General features: G+C 37.4%; 1 protein-coding gene across 2 annotated transcripts; it reads left to right on the plus strand.

Annotated features, from left to right (window-relative positions):
- The first annotated feature begins 1983 nt into the window (after positions 1-1983).
- On the plus strand, positions 1984-7415 carry LOC107784216 (uncharacterized). Of its 2 annotated transcripts, none has more exons than XM_016605299.2 (9): positions 1984-2323; positions 2924-3128; positions 3809-3899; positions 3992-4137; positions 4418-4661; positions 4755-4859; positions 5029-5211; positions 5377-5581; positions 6658-7415. In XM_016605299.2, exons 1-9 carry the CDS (start codon positions 2104-2106, stop codon positions 7140-7142), a joined length of 1884 nt encoding a protein of 627 aa, XP_016460785.1. In that variant the 5' UTR covers positions 1984-2103; the 3' UTR covers positions 7143-7415. The 2 variants fall into 2 exon arrangements, with proteins under 2 accessions (XP_016460785.1, XP_075099831.1); XM_075243730.1 differs by lacking the exon at positions 1984-2323 and adding an exon at positions 2561-2685.
- Positions 7416-18133: the final 10718 nt, after the last annotated feature.

Below are 18133 nucleotides of genomic sequence, written 5' to 3' on the forward strand. Positions count from 1 at the left end.
TAACCACACTCAGATCTGTTCCTTCGTTCTGCTTTACTACACCTTTTTTAGTCTTTACGGTTTCGTAATACAAAATTCAAAATATTCCTTACGTTTAATGCGGATTTGAATATTAGTATAGTATTTTTTATTTTAAATATTAAAATTTATATATTTAAAATTGATAACGGCAAATGACCAAATATACTCCTATATTTTTGAAAATGATCTAAGAATACCTCTCGTTATACTATTAAGTTATCTATACCCCTACCGTCATACTTTGGGTTCAAATATACCTCTCATTTAAACGGAGCGACACGTGTCATCGTCCTGTTAGTCAATTCTAAATATTTCCTAATTAATTAAAAAGACTCATTATCCATATCCGAAAAATAATTTTTGTTTGTAAAAACTGAAAAAAGCTAAAAAAACATTTTTACTAGAAACTGAAAAAAACGAAAATATTTTCTTTCTTTCTAGTTTTTACAAAAAACTGCTTTAAACAAACTGAAAAATATTTTTTAAAATAATATTTTTGTAAAAACTGAAAAAAAAAACTGATTTTTTTTCTAAAGCATTTAAAAACTGAAAAAAACTGAAAAATAAATAAATTATTTTTTCAGTTTTTACAAAAAATACTGCTTTTTAGTTTTTTTTTTTCAGTTTTTACAAAAATATTATTTTAGAAAATATTTGCCAGCTTTTTTTAAAGCAGTTTTTTTGTAAAAACTGGAAAAAAAATATTTTCATTTTTTTTTTCAGTTTTTAGTAAAATAACTTTCATTTTTTACAAAAAAATTGCTTTAGAAAATTAATTTTTCAGTTTTTAAAAAAATATTGTTTTAGAAAATATTTTCCAGTTTTTTCTAAAGCAGTTTTTTTGTAAAAATTGAAAAAAAAAATATATATTCGTTTTTTTCAGTTTTTAATAAAAATATTTTCAGTTTTTTCCAGTTTTTACAAAAAATTAAATTTCTTTTTTCGGGTATGATTAATGAGTCTTTTTAATTAATTAGAAGATATTTAGAATTGACTAACAGGACGTTGACACGTGTCTCTCCGTTTAAATGAGGTGTATATTTGAACCCAAAATATGACTGTAAGGGTATAAATAACTCAGTAATATAAGAATGTGTATTGTTAGACCATTTTTGAAAATATAGAGATATATTTGACCGTTTGACGAAGTGATAATGAAACTATACTATGGATTCTACCGGTTTGTATAGACTATAGTACCTAAAATAGATAAATGAACGAGTTGCAAACTTGCAATAAATTAGCTCCTTCTAAAAGTAATTGTAGTATGATGAGTCCGTCGAATGACGAACATAATCAAACTTCGAGAAAATGGGACTTTATGATCATTTATAATTTATAATATTAATATTAAGAAAGTATCCTTTTATCATCGTATTGAGATAAAGTGCACTAGATTGGTAGTATAGTATATTTAGATATGACTTTTTAGCTCTATTTATACAATATTATTTGAGGAATCAAATAATTTTTTTATCGTATCTTATTTATTTAATTTATGAAATAATTTAATAATAAAAATAAATTTATAGTAGTACTTATATCTAATTTTAATTATGTAAATTTTACTTTAAGCATAAAATCAACATATTCTCCTACTCCCAAGTCCTAACCTCTCAACTCTTTTAAAATGAAGAGAAGTAGTTTTTAAAATTAAAATAATTTGAAGACTGTTACTAGTAAAAAACTTACTCCCTTTAGACCACTTTAATTAATTTTTGGATATATTTCTTGTGGTCCATAATATTTGATTTTTTAGATATTAAGAAGTAATTAATATTTTTTTTATAAAGTTGTCGCCTCAGAACAAAAGCCTACAAGTATTTGTTATATTTTTAAGAAATAAAATAATATTAATATGATTAATTTTAATTAATATTAAAAGATGAATTTTAATATGTGTTCAAATAACTATAAAAAAATACACTTGTGAGTACTATTTAGCCCTCCCATAATAAAATACTTCCTCGTACAAGAGAGGGAGTAGATTATTCCTTTCTTATTTTTCTTTTTGACGTACTGTTAAAGCTACTCATTTTGAGCTCTTCACATTAACAGAAAGCTCACCAAGGGAGATTAACAATGGGGAAATTTGCAGCAACAATGATGAGTTTTCTGCTTTTGTTCTTGTGTGCTGGTGTTACTGAAGCAGTGTACATGAAGTACAAGGACCCAAAACAGCCATTGAATGTTAGAATAAGGGACTTGATGAACAGAATGAGTCTTGAAGAGAAAATTGGTCAGATGACCCAGATTGAAAGACATGTTGCTGCACCTGAGATCATGAAGAAATACTTCATTGGTAAGCTTTTTAACAAAAATCTTGAGGTTTTACATTACCATTATGGTGACATCATTTTACTAAAATTTTAAAAATATATGTTTGGAGATTTTTTTATTAACTAAATGTGTTTGTATGTGTGTCAGAGGCGAATCCAAGATTTATGAGTTCAATCTTTAAGTTTCTTAGCACTTAACTCATTATACTTTTAAGTTATGAGTTCAATATTTAATATTTATTGAAATTTTGGTGCTTTTTCGCGCATATATCTATGTTCCGTGTTGGGTTTAGTTGAACCCACTAAACATGCCCATCAGCCTCTGTGTGTGTGTGTAGACAGGCATCAATTGCTACAAAAGAGTAGTAAAATAGAGGGTGAAGTGGTACTTCTCTGCATTCACAGGCTTAAAATTATGGATTGGCCTTCGTCGAGAGAGGGCTCGTAGCCCCCTCTTCTCACTCTTCCCCACGCCTATTTGTTCACCCGAGATGCATAACTCTTATTTTTTTTTTAATGAATAGATAGAGCCATGATACATTCCGAAATATTGTAAAGGTGGTTGAATGAAAGGCTACCTTTTTCTGGTTTTGATGAAGTGTGAATAATTTGTATTGTGGCAGGGAGTGTACTGAGTGGTGGAGGAAGTGCACCAGCGCCTAAGGCTACTGCTGCAGACTGGGTGAAGATGGTTAATGAGATTCAGAAGGGTTCCCTTTCAACACGCCTTGGTATTCCCATGATCTATGGAATTGATGCAGTCCATGGGCACAACAATGTCTACAAAGCCACAATTTTTCCACACAATGTTGGCCTTGGAGTCACAAGGTAAAGGAAATGGTAGTAACAATTATTTGCAACTTATTGAGCGGCATTCTGCTTGTAAATGTTTATAATGAATGTGAAATTAGAAGTAATGCACATGGTTAGTGTTTGTGATATATAGTCCATGCTTCAACTTTTGGACCCAATAGGCTTGAAAAATTGATCTTATATGCCGGGGGATTCTTCAAGCCACATTGCGTGAACGTGGGAGGAGGGGTTGAGAGATGGCTGACATGTTAATTTAGGAAATTTCCCAGAATATCTCTCAGCAGGAGTCATTTCGAGAGGTTGAGTAATTGACCCTAATAATGACTAGATTACTCTTGTGGAGAAGTTGAATTTACATCTTGTGTTGGAAATTTGTGTATTTGAACCTTTGATCAATTTTTCTTACACAAACTGGGGTGATGCTGAGACTTCCTGCCCTATTTCTTTTTACCGATTGGTGTGAGAGGGAAGCGTGTCTTCAAAATTCTGGCTAAAAACTTATTGTGCCTTAAATGTTGTTTGCACAAAATTTGGTAAGATCATAGTCAAATAAGGGAAATTTGAAGATATATTTTGTTGACCTGTTCCTTACATGTAGAAGAGAGTTGATTAATTAGTTGGTTATTTTACAATTGGCTCTTGAAGTTCTTTCATCTCATTTACTGATACTTGAAATTATATCAACTTCGCAATAGAGACCCGCAGCTTGTGAAGCGGATTGGGGCTGCGACTGCCCTTGAAGTCAGAGCCACAGGAATCCCTTATACTTTTGCACCATGCATCGCAGTGAGTACCATAACATCATATGTAATCCATATATTGTCTTTATTTGATTGCTTCCATTATAAATATGAGTTTGTCTTTGCTTGATATTATAGGTATGTAGAGATCCAAGATGGGGTCGGTGCTACGAAAGCTACAGTGAAGACCATAAAATTGTTCGAGCAATGACTGAGATCATTCCTGGTTTACAAGGAGATATTCCAGCTAACTCCCGTAAAGGTGTTCCTTTTGTCGCAGGAAAGTAAGAACTTCTTGTCTTTCACATCCTTGTCCTTTTTGACTCTGTTTGGTGAACTCATTGGCATGTCCAGCTAAGACTAAAATTAAATATTCTTGTCTAAAGGAAATTGGTAGGGCCAATTGAAGAAAACTGTAACTTCATTTGACTGCAAAGAATTGTGATTTAACTTCCATCTAGCTGTAACCTTCATTTCATTACACATCCTCAACCATATTTAGCCGTTACGTCTATTTGGTATACGCTCTCCAATGACATGATTGTGTATCTTAATGTGCTCAAGGACTAAAGTAGCAGCCTGTGCTAAGCACTTTGTGGGCGACGGTGGCACTGTCAAGGGCATTGATGAGAATAACACTGTTATCAATGTGAATGGGCTAATTAATATCCACATGCCTGCCTACATTGATTCCATTGTGAAGGGAGTTTCGACAATAATGGTATCTTACTCAAGCTGGAATGGCATGAAGATGCATGCTAACCGTGGTCTAATCACTGGCTTTCTCAAGGGAAAGCTCAAGTTTAGGGTAAAAGAGCTGGCTCTCTTCTAAGAGTTCAATTGATTGGAACATAGTGGGGAAATTGCTGATCATCATATTTTCTGCTGGCCTTTATTTCAGGGATTTGTCATTTCAGATTGGGAGGCTATAGACAAGATCACTGATCCACCCCGTGCGAATTACTCTTACTCTATTCAGGCTGGAGTTCTTGCTGGAATTGATATGGTCAGTCTAAAAGATTAATAACAAAATTGCCTGTTATAGAATATGTAATTACTCATTGTTTTCCCTCTAAATTGTTCTTGTCAAACTGACACAATTAGATCATCATTAGTCAACTCAAGTTGTAATCACTTTTTACTTTCCTAATGTATTTAGTAATTGATTGTCTCAGATTATGGGTCAGGAGAACTTGACTGAATTCCTTGATGATCTTGCTTTCCAAGTAAGGAACAATATCATTCCCATGAGCAGGATTGACGATGCAGTTAAGAGGATATTAAGGGTTAAATTTGTCATGGGTCTCTTTGAGAACCCACTGGCTGATCTCAGCTTAGCGAACCAATTAGGAAGCCAGGTAATTTCCCCATTCACAAAAATTATCATGACAAGCTTCCCCCAAGGGGGTGCGAGACAACTTCCGTCAAAATCATAAGTTTTCTTTCTGGTGTAATGCGAATTCTCTTCACCTGGTTCTTTCTTGATTTTGTTCCTTTTCTTTCAACTTAAATTCTTTCTGTAGGAACACAGAGAATTAGCAAGAGAAGCAGTGAGGAAATCACTTGTACTTTTGAAGAATGGAAAAGTTACTAGCCAGCCACTACTTCCCCTTCCCAAAAAAGTGGCAAAGATACTTGTTGCTGGCAGTCACGCTGACAATTTGGGTTACCAGTGCGGAGGCTGGACTATAGGGTGGCAGGGAATTGGAGGCAATGATCTTACCACAGGTATCTTTCTGATTCCCCACAGCTCTTTCTCTTGACTCTGCCCATTGTATATGAGCCGATGTGAATCAAAATCTTGTCCAACATAGCACTTTGGTTAGCAGTTATTTTGAACTATTGAGATTCCTGCTTTGCAACCTCTAGAGGTGTTCGTTACAGATTTCTATTTGTTGTCGCTCTGACATTATTATTCAGTACAAATAAAATTCAACGTCTTCTGTGCGCTTTGAGCAGTGCACATCAAAATTCAACTGATTTTGACACCTTAACACTCTGCTAGACACATACACGTGGCTTCATCCAACTTGATGAAAGAACAACTATGACTTAATGACTGTTTGATTAGAGCAGAGATTCAAAAAGAACCTTAGCACCAGTTATTTTAGATGAATTAGTTAAAGCTTTAGTTTGATGGCAAGAGATAATCATGGTATAAAGGAGTTGTAATAGTTATAATGTTTGGTTTACTTCTCTATTCATGTAAAGTTATTCCTTGTATAAAGACTAAAGTTATACACCAATTTTGGTATAGCTTTATACCACTATCAACGGGGAATAACTAATCCTTGTGTAACTTATACATGGATAACGCATCAAAAGGACAAAAGTGTCCTTTTCTTTTTTCTTGAAGCCTATGAAAGTCATGTAATACTAATATCTGCATTACTAATCCCAGTACTATAATCCATGTATAATTTGTTTTCGAACCAAAGGACCCCCAAGAGTATAATTACATGGTCTCATCTTTTATTTTATTCTTAGACTTGTCAAACTTTTTCCTTGGGGTATAATGTAAATTGGGATGGAGTAAACTGGGAAGGTGAATTAAAAAGGTTTTGATAACTTCAGTCTTGGCGGGACTTGAATACTGCCTGGCCCCTTCTACAAACTTTAGACCAAATATTTTTGGCTTCAAGAAGAGTTGCTGTTTAGACGAGTTGCAAAGAATGATCTAAACCCTTTTGCTCTCATGTTAATAAAGTTACTCATAAAGATTACTGTCATTTCATTTGGTTTTTATTTTTGAGATTATGCTTGGTGATTACTGAACAAGCTCTCACATATTTGGACAAATACAGGAACTACAATCTTATCTGCTGTGAAAAACACAGTCCATCCATCTACGCAAGTCGTCTACCGGGACAATCCAGATGCAAACTTTGTAAAGGCCAATCACTTCTCGTATGCCATTGTTGTCGTGGGCGAGACGCCCTACGCGGAGATGTTTGGAGATAGTGCAAAACTTACTATAGCTGAACCTGGTCCGAGTACTATCAATAACATCTGCGGGTTCGTGAAATGTGTGGTAGTTGTCATGTCCGGGCGTCCAGTTGTGATTGAGCCGTATCTTGCAAATATAGAGGCCCCCGTGGCTGCATGGCTTCCGGGAAGTGAAGGCCAAGGGGTTGCTGATGTCTTGTTTGGTGACTATGGATTCACAGGCAAACTTGCACGCACTTGGTTCAAGTCAGTTGACCAGCTTCCCATGAATGTTGGTGATCCACATTATGATCCTCTGTTTCCCTTTGGATTTGGTCTCACAACTGAGCCTGTGAAGAACTAATCTCCTTCTCTGGTCTTTTACTTGGGGTTCAATTGTAACTTAAGAGTTTTTTTTTAATCAACAAGATATATATATTAACTAGCTACTTGGCTGTTTGTTTCAACAGAAGCATTTGGAGAGGTATCAACCTCCACAAAAAAAGTGTAGTCTATCGCTACATTATAAATATTACAACCCCTTGTTTTTTTTTCAAAAATAGTTTCTAGGATGTTTGCCCATATTGCTTCATTGGCAAACATAGGAGGAACTACCAAAAAGTTTGTTGTTGTTTCATTCATCTTGCTTGCTTCCTTGGCGGTTATCCGCCACCTTATTGGCTTCTCTGTAGTTGTGATTTACTTGAGGATGCCCCAGTGTTGTTAGGAGTTACCTGCATTCACATACAATAGTCTCATAAATTAGATTGCCTTTATTGATATTCTGTATTACCTCAATTGAGTCTATGTTAACCTTCAATGGCATGAAGTTGTTTGAGACTGCCATTCTTAGTCCCTGCATTAGAGCTGTCAGTTCAGAGTGTAGAGTGTTGGTGTAATTTATTTTCCCCAAGAATCCCATCACCCAATCCCAATTGCCGTTTCGGATTACTCCTAATCCACCTATAAATTCATTTTGAAGGGTTGCCCCGTCTGTGTTGAGTTTATAGTGGCCTCTCTTGGGAGGATGCCACTTGATATGTAAGACATTGGTAGGGATGTTAGTGCATTCACCAACCACATGAATGAATTTAACAGCTCTAACTATGACATTCTTACAGGAAACTGGCTCTCTTTTCCCATTGACACAATTGTTGTTTCTAATGAGCCAAATCTCCCATAAGCAGAATGGGATCAACTCACCCCATTTTAGGAGAGAGCTGGAGTTTTTGTTGTGGATTGTTTTTGTGGTGCATCCCGAGTTGTTTTGCTTATTCAGGATGGTGGTGATTGTCGCGCCCCGTTTTTTTTCTTCTTCGCAAAAAGCGGGATTCGACGTTGTGAAAACTCCTTTTTAGAATGGGAGATAGAGTGCTAAAGGAGAAGAGTCGCCACCTAACGATTTTTCAAGGTGCGTTAGGGCACCTATTATGCAAATAACTCTGTTTGACTAGTTAACGCCACCAAAGATCGGGTAAGGGCTTAAGTTACCTCAAAGAGAAGAAGTTAGGCACTCCTCGAGGTCCACAACTGTGGGTCCCGGCCGAACTTAAGATTATGTGGATTATGATTAAGCTAGGTGATCAAATAAACAAAGGGAGTTCAGAAGTTACAGAACTTTATTACAACACGATTAATACAGATCTTAGTGCGAACATTGGGATACAACTATTTAGAACTAATAACAACATATAAAGAGGAGGGGGGGGGGTCCTAAGTTTTTTAGCCTAAAGGATCACCTCGTGCAACATAAATAATATTTCGTAACTCCCTCAAGATGGGGTGTTACTCATATTATTCAGCGGACACAGACTATCATCTCCTGCTACCCAATTACTATGTTAAAGTTGTTACCTAAAGCACACTAATTCAATTATAAGTCGTACCTGATGCGTGCACTACCCGTCCCATACCTATGGTCCAGGAGGTATTGGACCTCTATTTTGGGTGGTTCTAGACCTCACTTAGGCTGCTCAGAAATGTTAAAACTAAGCGACATACAAAAATATATTGGACTTCAAATATGGCAATTTAAGGCTCAAGTTTGCCTCCACACTTAAACAACAAATGCACGCGAAACAGGTTTTTCATGTTAGGCAATTCAGAATTAAGGAACTTAACTCCCTATAGGCATGATTTCTAGGTGACAGGCATCAAGGCACGCAAGCAGATTCAGGAACCAACGAGATTCATAGGCAGGATTGCATAGGTTATTACACACTAGTTATTGAGAAGGCAAATTCCTCAATTACTAGCCCTATAATTGTTGTGCCTAGGTGAGTTATGTTAGAGAGGGAGTGGAAATTAAGAATTACTCATACACTTGATAATGGCGTAAGTGAGTGATGAACAATGTTTAAAGGGCGTCCTTACCAGTTATTAAAGCGAGCAGTGGCGTCCTATAAGCAAGATTTCTAACGATTAACAATTGAGGAGTCTGGTTTTATTGTTAGACCTTATAGGCAGATTTCTCTAGGTGAAATATGCAATACTATAACAAATGATATGATTAGAGTCCTATAGGCACGATCTCTAATAATGCGAATTAACAGGAAATTCAACAATATTTTCTACGGGCAGGTTCTCTAATCAACATATAGCTACAAAGATATTGAGACATTTGAGTTCTGGCGTTACTAATAAACAAGTAGTGCAAGTGTGTGTGTTTCCCTAATGGCATGCTTTCTACGGTGTACATAGAGAATGAACAACATAAGGCAAAGCATCATTCAATCCTATAGACATGCTTTCTATCCATCATACATTAATATTAGAATCTACCCCATCCCCTTTTACTAACACCCCAATCGTTTATAAAAAGATTATTATTGTAGACCCAAATTAATAATAAAGTAGTAATATTACATGGCAATAGACAGGCCTATAGCAGGCCCAAATAGAATAACTAAATACTTAGCCTTACTGGGCCTTCAAAACTTCTGGCATATCAGACTTAGACCTTCAACAAAGAACCACACAATCACAAGTCCATAGGGGCATTTAGACCACTTTCAATGAACCATAACACCAAATATCGCATGGACAGAAATTCCCAGAGTGATCATACAATAAAACTGGTCAGGTAGACCAGCAAAATTCAGCAAAGTTCAGTAGCAAATCATCACATAGACAAACATCATAGGAAAAGGAAAACAAGTTTGCAAACATACCTAGATTACACTAGTTGACATTTAAGGGCCTAAATTAAGTCAAGTCTAACCTAATGCCATATCAATACTTGGACATAATGGAGGTATACATATATTGATTATCACAAAAAGGATAAAGTAGCAAGTGAACCAAGGCATACTGAAAAAACATGTTAACCTAGGAGCAAGCTCCTAGTCAGTTGAAATAGAATGTTTGCCTTTAGAAAATCAGGGTAGCAAGACACAAGTTTAAAACAGATTTTTGGGCAGTATTACAAAAAGCACTCCAACATACACAAGACTTAGTAAAAGTTCATTCAAGTAAAAGTTAGGGCATTATCTAAATACAATAGGCAGAAACAATATACAACCACAATATTGAAGTTTAAAATTAACATGTAAAGATCTTACACGGTGCATAACTAGTCTTAGGAGATAAGGAATTGCAGAGTGCAAATCATAGTGAGTCATGACATGAATAGTACACTACTCGCATACGTCAATTAACACAGAATGACATCAAGTTGAACACCATCATAGTTGAACCAAATTTTAGATACATGTGCAGAAAGAAGGGAAGAAAGCAAACATTATGAGGGTTTAAACACTAACCAGTAGCAGAATTAAAAGAGTGCAGAGTGTAATAGCAAAAACCCAAAATCCCCGATGCTTTCAGAGTTCGCAAGAGCCTTGAAAATGAGCTCCGAGCAGTGCTTGCACCAGAGGAGGTTATTCAATAATTTCAGAGTGTTTTAGGGTAACAGTGAATCAGTGAGAGAGTAATAAAAAACAGTAGCCGGAATTAGGGTTCAGAAATCTCTCCTTAAGGGTTTTCATGAGAGGGGTTTATATAGTGTAGAAATTAGCCAAATAAATATGGAAAATAAATTATTCAAACACAAATAAGGAAAGATATACTAGAATAAATTAGAATCGATTTTTAGGGCGTGAAACAAAGGGGTTCAGTAAATCAACAGGGAATAGCAATTATCACGCAAATAATACTAAAAATAAAGGAATATAGAAGATTAAAAAGAGAATAAGTAAAAGATCATACCAAAAATAATTTAGAGTCAGATTTAGGGCAAAATAAAGTAGAAAATAGGGAAATATGGCAGATTAAACAGAAATAAGGAAAAGAATAGTCAAACACGAAAAAGGAAAAATATCAGTCAAGAATCAGTAAGGAACGAGGGAAACATTCAAACCCTAGTTCGAAAGGAAGCATAGATAGTTGAAGATCTCGCTGAATCGGACCATATAGAGTGCATATAGACGAAATATCGTCTAAATCACATAGATTGAAGGCAGTGGAATCCTGTTTGGGTACTGGTACTTGCCAAAATTGGGGAAAGTACCATATAACATCACAATCTTGCAGACAATAACGAGGTAACACATAAAAGGTAAGTAAATCATAGAGGGAGTCCATGATTTACTCGGATTTAGAGAAGATGGGGGAGGCGGCTAGGGTTTCTGAAGGAGGGAGAAGGGAGATGGGAGGATACAGAGGCGGTGGGCAAAGGGTGAATGGGGGTTAGGGTTAGGAGTTAGGTTAGTTAAAGGGAGGGTTTAATTGTGGGCCGTTGATCTTGAGAGATCAACGACCAGGATTAAAAGAAAGTTGGGGCAGGTTGTGTAAAGCGGGTACCGACCGGGTTGGGGTTAGTAGGTTATTTTTGTTGGGCTTGGGGTAATTGGGCTGAGGTTTGGGTAGTTTTAGGTCCGAAAATTGGCCTGTTTTGGGCAAGCTATTAAATACACAATAATTATTTTAAAAATAATTTATAAAATAAATAATAGATAATAAAATGCTACTTGTGCAATAAAATGACTTAAAATAATAACTCAATATTATAAAAATATAAAAATGATACTTCAGCCTAAATAACACAATAAACACAATTATTTATAGAATATAGGCTATTATTGCAAAATTAGATAAATAACTTAAAAATGCTAATGAAATTATAAAAAATATAATAGAAATATTTTAACACATGTATTATGGATACAAATAATAATTTTGGTAATTAATTCATCACAAAATAATTTAAAGGATAATTACTAGATATTTATATAATAAAAATATAAGAAAACTAATTTAAAGCTCTAAATATTATGGAAAAATGCTTGTATAGGTTTGTAAACTAAATGATGATGCAAATATTCTATTTTGAAAGTATATATGTATTTTTAAAAATATGAGGGAAATATTAGGTATCAACAGCTGCCTCTCTTTACTTGGGAATGATGAAAGAGTTGCGGGGTAAAGAAATGATGACCGATTTTGACTGAATGGGGTGATTTGAAAAAATGGAGCCGAACCTTGGTTTCTGAGTTGCCTACATATCTCTGGTATTGCGGGAATCCGACCGTGTGTAGTTCTGGATCCAACGATGAACTAAACCGATGAAGTTGTGATAAGAATGGTCGCATGTTTCGAAAAGGTTCTTTCGGGTAGGATATTGTTGTAAGTAACGGACAATTTTAGATGGGGTCATGTACGAATTTTGGATGTTACGAGTGTATGAGGTAAATGTTCGAACGGTCGTAGAGTAAAAGGTAGTCAATTACTGGTAGTCTGTTACGTTTGAAGCAATCGAAGGATGTGAATGCTGTGAACGGAAACCAGAGCGAAGATTGCTCCCGTTTGTAGAACTGTTACCTCCTGGATTACCTACAAAACTTAAAACATGGTGCGTGCGAATATATATATGGGTTATTGCCAAAGTAAATATATATATGGGTTATTGCGAAAGTTTAAACATGATGCAAATTCCCTTTGGACCATGAAGATTGTCTTTGGACGAGGAGGATGATGTCCTTAGACCATGACGTCCTGGGCCATGAAGCGTATGACAAGGGACTTGCAGGCCATGAAATGGTGTCCTCGAACCTTGAGGATGGTGCCTCTGGACTATGATGCCTTTAAATAATGATGTGCAATCTTAAGAGATCCTCAGGCCATGGAATTATGTCTCCCGGCTATGAGGATGATGCCTTCGGACTATGACACCTTAGGACAAAATGGCGATATTTCAGCCTATGAAATGCAAATATAGGATGCTTAGTCATGTGCGAGGACGAGACAAGACAAGGCTTAGTCTCGTGTGAGATAAGGGCAGCGCTTAGCCCTGGGTGAGTAGAGGATAATGCCAGGTTTTAGATGGCGTAATGAAGAAAGCATTCAGTCTTGAGGAAAAGGCCATGCTTAGCCTTATGCAAAAAAGGGTAGGCAGGGCTTAGCCTCATGCAAAATAGGAGACAATTCTTAGTCTCATGCAAAGAAGGCAATGCTTAGCCTTGTGCAGGAAAGGTAGTGCTTAGCCTTATGCAATTAAGGAGGTTGGGCTTAGCCTTATGCAAATAGGAGACAATGCTTAGTCTCATGCAAAGAAAGACAGTGCTTAGCCTTATGCAGTTAAGGAGGAAATGCTTAGCCTCATGCAAATAGGAGGCAATGCTTAGTTTCATGCAAAGAAAGGCAATGCTTAGCCTTATGCAGTTGAGGAGGCAGGGCTTAGCCTCATGCAAAGAAAGGCAGTTCTTAGCCTTATGCAGTTGAGGAGGCAGGGCTTAGCCTCATGCAAAATTAGAGACAGTGCTTAGTCTCATGCAATTAGGAGACAGTTCTTAGTCTCATGCAATTAGGAGACAATACTTAGTCTCTTGCAAAGAAAGGAAATGCTTAGCCTTATGCGGTTAGGAGGCACGACTTAGCCTCATGCAAAGAAAATGATGAGTGATAGTAGAGTATTTCTTAGCTGGAGATGCTTGGGGTAGATAATCTACTATCTTGAAGGTAGTGACCTAATGCGTCTGCAGATATTATTGTATTACTATGCCTGCATCCAAAGAAAAGTTGTGAGTTTTGTAGGGGAAGGTTGGTTCGCGCTTTTGTCTTCTGCTTTGCCTATGCTCCTTTCTTGAGATCCTGTTTGAGTCACCCTAGGTAACATCTAGCAGTTTATAGAAATAAAGTTTTTTTTTCGAAAGAAATGCGTGCATTTGATGAATGTAGTTATTTTAAAATATAGTAGAATGCAATATCAAGTAAGTTAGATGAACCCATGACTGTGACATATTTTAAAGACATTGCAACCTCCTTGCTTTAGAATTTTGAGGGTCCTCCTCAAAATTCTGCCCCAGTTTTAAAAACAATTCTTTGACTGTTCTGTGTATGACGAAGTTGGCTGGACTTGCTTCAGAATTTTGAGGGTCCTCCTCAAAATTCTGCCCCAGTTTCTGACACTAAAACTGCTCCAATACCTACTCCTTTGATCCACCAATACTTGCCCTTTGACCGCATTCTGAGTTACATAGATGATGTTGAACTCACTCAGTAGTATCTTCCATTTTTCTAACTTCCCTGTAGGCATGGGTTTCTGGAAGATGTATTTTTGCGGATCCATCCTTGATATGAGATATGTAGTGTAGGCACAAAAGTAGTGCCTCAACTTTTGAGCTATCTATGTCAAAGCGTAACAGGTGCGTTCCAGCAAAGAATACCATGCTTCGTAGGGTGTGAACTTCTTACTCAGATAGTATATGGCCTGCTCCTTTCTTCCCGTCTCATCGTGTTGTCCCAAGACACAGCCGAAAGCCCCATCTAGTACATATAAATAGAGTAACAGAGGTCTCCCAGGTTCCGGTAGGACCAGAACATGTGGTTTGGATAAATATTCCTTGATCTTGTCAAAGGCTTTCTGGCACTCTTCAGTCCAACTTATTGCAGCGTCTTTCTTCAACATTTTAAAAATCGATTCACAGATCACAATTGATTGTGCTATGAAATGGCTGATGCAATTGAGACGCTCTAAGAAACTCATCACATCTTTCTTGTTCTTCGAAGGTGGAAAATCTTGGATAGCCTTGACCTTTGATGGGTTTAGCTCAATTCCTCGGTGGCTGACGATGAACCCTAACAGTTTTCCAGCAGGGACTCCGAAGGCACATTTTGCGGGATTCAGTTTCAGGTTGTACCTTCGAAGTCGATCAAAGAATTTCCTCAAATCTGCTATATGATGTGTGCTTCTCTTGGATTTGATGATGACATAATCTACGTAAACCTATATCTCCTTGTGTATCACGTCGTGAAAAATGGTTGTCATGGCCCTCATATAGGTGGCTCTAGCATTCTTTAGGCCAAACGACATCATCTTGTAACAATATACTCCCTATGGTGTAATAAAGGCTGTTTTTTCGGCATCCTCTTCATTCATCCATATCTGATGATATCCCACGAAGCAATCCACAAAGGATTAAAGTTCATGCTTGGCACAGTTGTCAATCAGTATATGTAAATTGGGCAAAAGGAAATCATCTTTGGGACTTGCTCTGTTTAAATCCTGATAGTCGACATACACTCTGACCTTCCCATCTTTCTTTGGAACCGGCACAATGTTAGCCAACCATGTCGGATATTCAACTACTCTGAGAACCTTGGCTTTGATCTACATGGTGACTTCCTTCTTTATTTTCAGACTCATATCTGGTTTGAACTTTCTGAGCTTTTGCTTTACAGGCGGACACATAGGGTTGATAGGTAGTTTATGAGACACTATGGATATGCTCAAGCCGGTCATATCATCATAGGACCATGCAAAATAATCCTCATACTCCTTCAAGAACTGGATCTATTCTTCCTTCTCTGACGGCAATAGGTGAATATTTATACGAGTTTCCTTGACTGTTTCGGAGTCTCCCAAATTAACGATTTCAGTCTCATCCAAATTGGACTTAGGCTTGTTTTCAAAGTTTTCCACTTCTCTGACAATTTCCCCGGGTATTATATCCTCTTTCAGATCCTCTGAATCATTATCCTTATGTTGCGTTGTCTCATTATATGTCACAGTCGTAGGTTCATTGTGATAGGTAATGATAATGCTGTAGAGAAAAATGTAAAGAATAATAATAAATACTAAAAATAACAATGCATTAGATAAATCTTGAAAACGTCAAACAAGCATGACTCGATGACTCGAGCAATTATTTCAAAACAAAATATGCTTAAAACAAAATACTGAAAATGTCTTAGATGCTCATAAAATTGCTTTCAAAATAAATGATGCTAATTGCCAGGCTACCCAGGAACTCGACGGGTCCTTGATGGTGCAGTAGTTCAATTCTTGAGAACAACTCCCTTCTCCATTGTCTGTATAATAAGGCCTTCCTCTTCCTCCTCCTCCTCCTCCTCCTCAACTATCGCACTACAGTCCATGTCTTTATCATCCAGAAACAGATTCCTTATGCCAACTAGAACTTCATCTTTTTTGGACCCCCACATCATGTTAGCTTGATGAAATGACTGGCTCAAATGTGGTACTGGTTTCTCTAGAGGGTAATAAGGACCACGCCATGGTGGCGACCAATTCTAATACTCGTCATGGGTGTATTCATACCCAAGACCAAAAGTTGTGCCGTGACACTTTAGCTGTATCAGTTTGGTGATCCCCTGGAGATTCTTGCCGAGACCCTTGCCGGGTTCATAATCTGTCCATGCTAATATTCTTTCTATCTTACTGCTCCACCATTTATCTTTCTCAATTGCATTGACGCACTCGATGCAATGTTATGTTTCTCCACCCAACTTCCTTCTATTCTCGATGACCGGAACAGTCTGATTGGTGTAAATGGGGTTACTTCCATCCCCATGGATGATCATTTCTTGATGGTTCCACTCAAACTTCACGACCTGATGTAGAGTATAAGCTACAGCCCCGTCGGCATATATCCACGGTCGTCCCAACAATAGATTTTAGGTGGCGGATATATCCAACACTTGAAACTCAACATCAAACCAAGTCGGGCCCATTTGTAGGCTGAGATTGGTCTCCCCAATTGTGGCCCTTTGATACCCATCAAATGCTTTCACATTTATACTTCCTGCTCGTATCTCGTGCAGGCCTTTACCCAATCTTTTCAGAGTAGTTAGTAGACATATGTTGAGACTCGAACCCCATCTATCAGGACTCTGGTAATGAACTTGTCCTCAAACTGCACTGTGATATGCAGTGCCATGTTGTGACTTAGTCCTTCTGGTGACAACTTGTCTTCATGAAAAGTGATCTTATGGCCTTCCAACACTTGCCCTACCATGTTGGTCATTTCTCCGAGGGTGATGTTGTTGGGTACATAGGCTTCATTCAACACCTTCATCAGGGCATTCCTTTGTGCCTCGGAGTTTTGCAGCAGTGATAAAATGGATATTTGAGCAACGATTTTGTTCAGATGATCGACCACAGAATATTCTCTTACCTTCACCTTTCTCCAAAGGTTTTCTGGGCCAGTCTCAATGACAGAATATTTAGATGCCACTTTTTTGCTCGTTCCTCCCAAATGCTCAGGTGTATAAATCCTACCAGTTCTGGTCATGCGCTGCGCTGCACCTGTTTCTTCCATTTTGCCTTTCCTTTCCTTCTTGTTTCTGAAACATAATCCCATTGTATAGCATTAGACTTATAAGATGGAGTAGGTGCTACCATCACGGTGAATGGCGTTGTTACTTCAACCTCAAATGGAGTTGGTGCAGCTATCTTAACTTCAATTGGTGCCTGAGTTTGTACCATGATAGGTGTGAGAGTGACTGGAGATGTTTCAGGATTATCCCCTTCTCGAATGAGTCCAATTGACCCCTCTGAGTCCCATTCTTCATCGGTCTCTATCACGTTTACCTCTCCACCCTTGTGATCCGGGAGAGGATTGTTACGAACATTGAGTGCAGCCTTCTTTGCCTGTATGACTTTTGTGTCAATTAATGTCTGAATCTTATCCTTCAAAGTATGACACTCATCAATAGTATGACCTTTCATGCATGAGTGATAGACACATATCTTATTTGGGTTAATCCACTGGGAGGAGTTTTCCATTGCAACAACAGGAATAAGAGTGATATAACCGGCAACCTTCATTCTTTCGTACAGTTGGTCTATGGGTTCAGCAATTGGGGTGTATTGTCCGGGTGGTCTGCGATCAAAATTTGGTCTAGGTTTTTGGTAGTTTTGGCAGGCTGGTGGTGAGTGGTAGTATGCTGGTTGGGTGTTATAGGTATGGTAAGTGGTAGCAGGTTGTTGGTATTTGGGAGGTGAAGGCTGATATGTGGGTGGGGGTGTTTGGTATGTAAGAGGAGACTTTGGACCTTGGGCCACCATCACTGCACCTACTTCTTTCTTCTTGGAGATACCTCCTGACTGTAAGGCTTTAT

The sequence above is a fragment of the Nicotiana tabacum genome, chromosome 22 (genome assembly GCF_000715075.1).
Source record: "Nicotiana tabacum cultivar K326 chromosome 22, ASM71507v2, whole genome shotgun sequence".
Classification (NCBI taxonomy): Eukaryota; Viridiplantae; Streptophyta; class Magnoliopsida; order Solanales; family Solanaceae; genus Nicotiana; species Nicotiana tabacum.

Bases quoted from the DNA above. Each gene is read 5' to 3' on its own strand.
- LOC107784216 (XM_016605299.2), top strand. From the start codon at position 2,104: ATGGGGAAATTTGCAGCAACAATGATGAGTTTTCTGCTTTTGTTCTTG. The intron at 5,212-5,376 runs GTAATTTCCCCA...TTCTTTCTGTAG, and splicing joins CGAACCAATTAGGAAGCCAG to GAACACAGAGAATTAGCAAG. The intron at 5,582-6,657 runs GTATCTTTCTGA...GGACAAATACAG, and splicing joins AGGCAATGATCTTACCACAG to GAACTACAATCTTATCTGCT.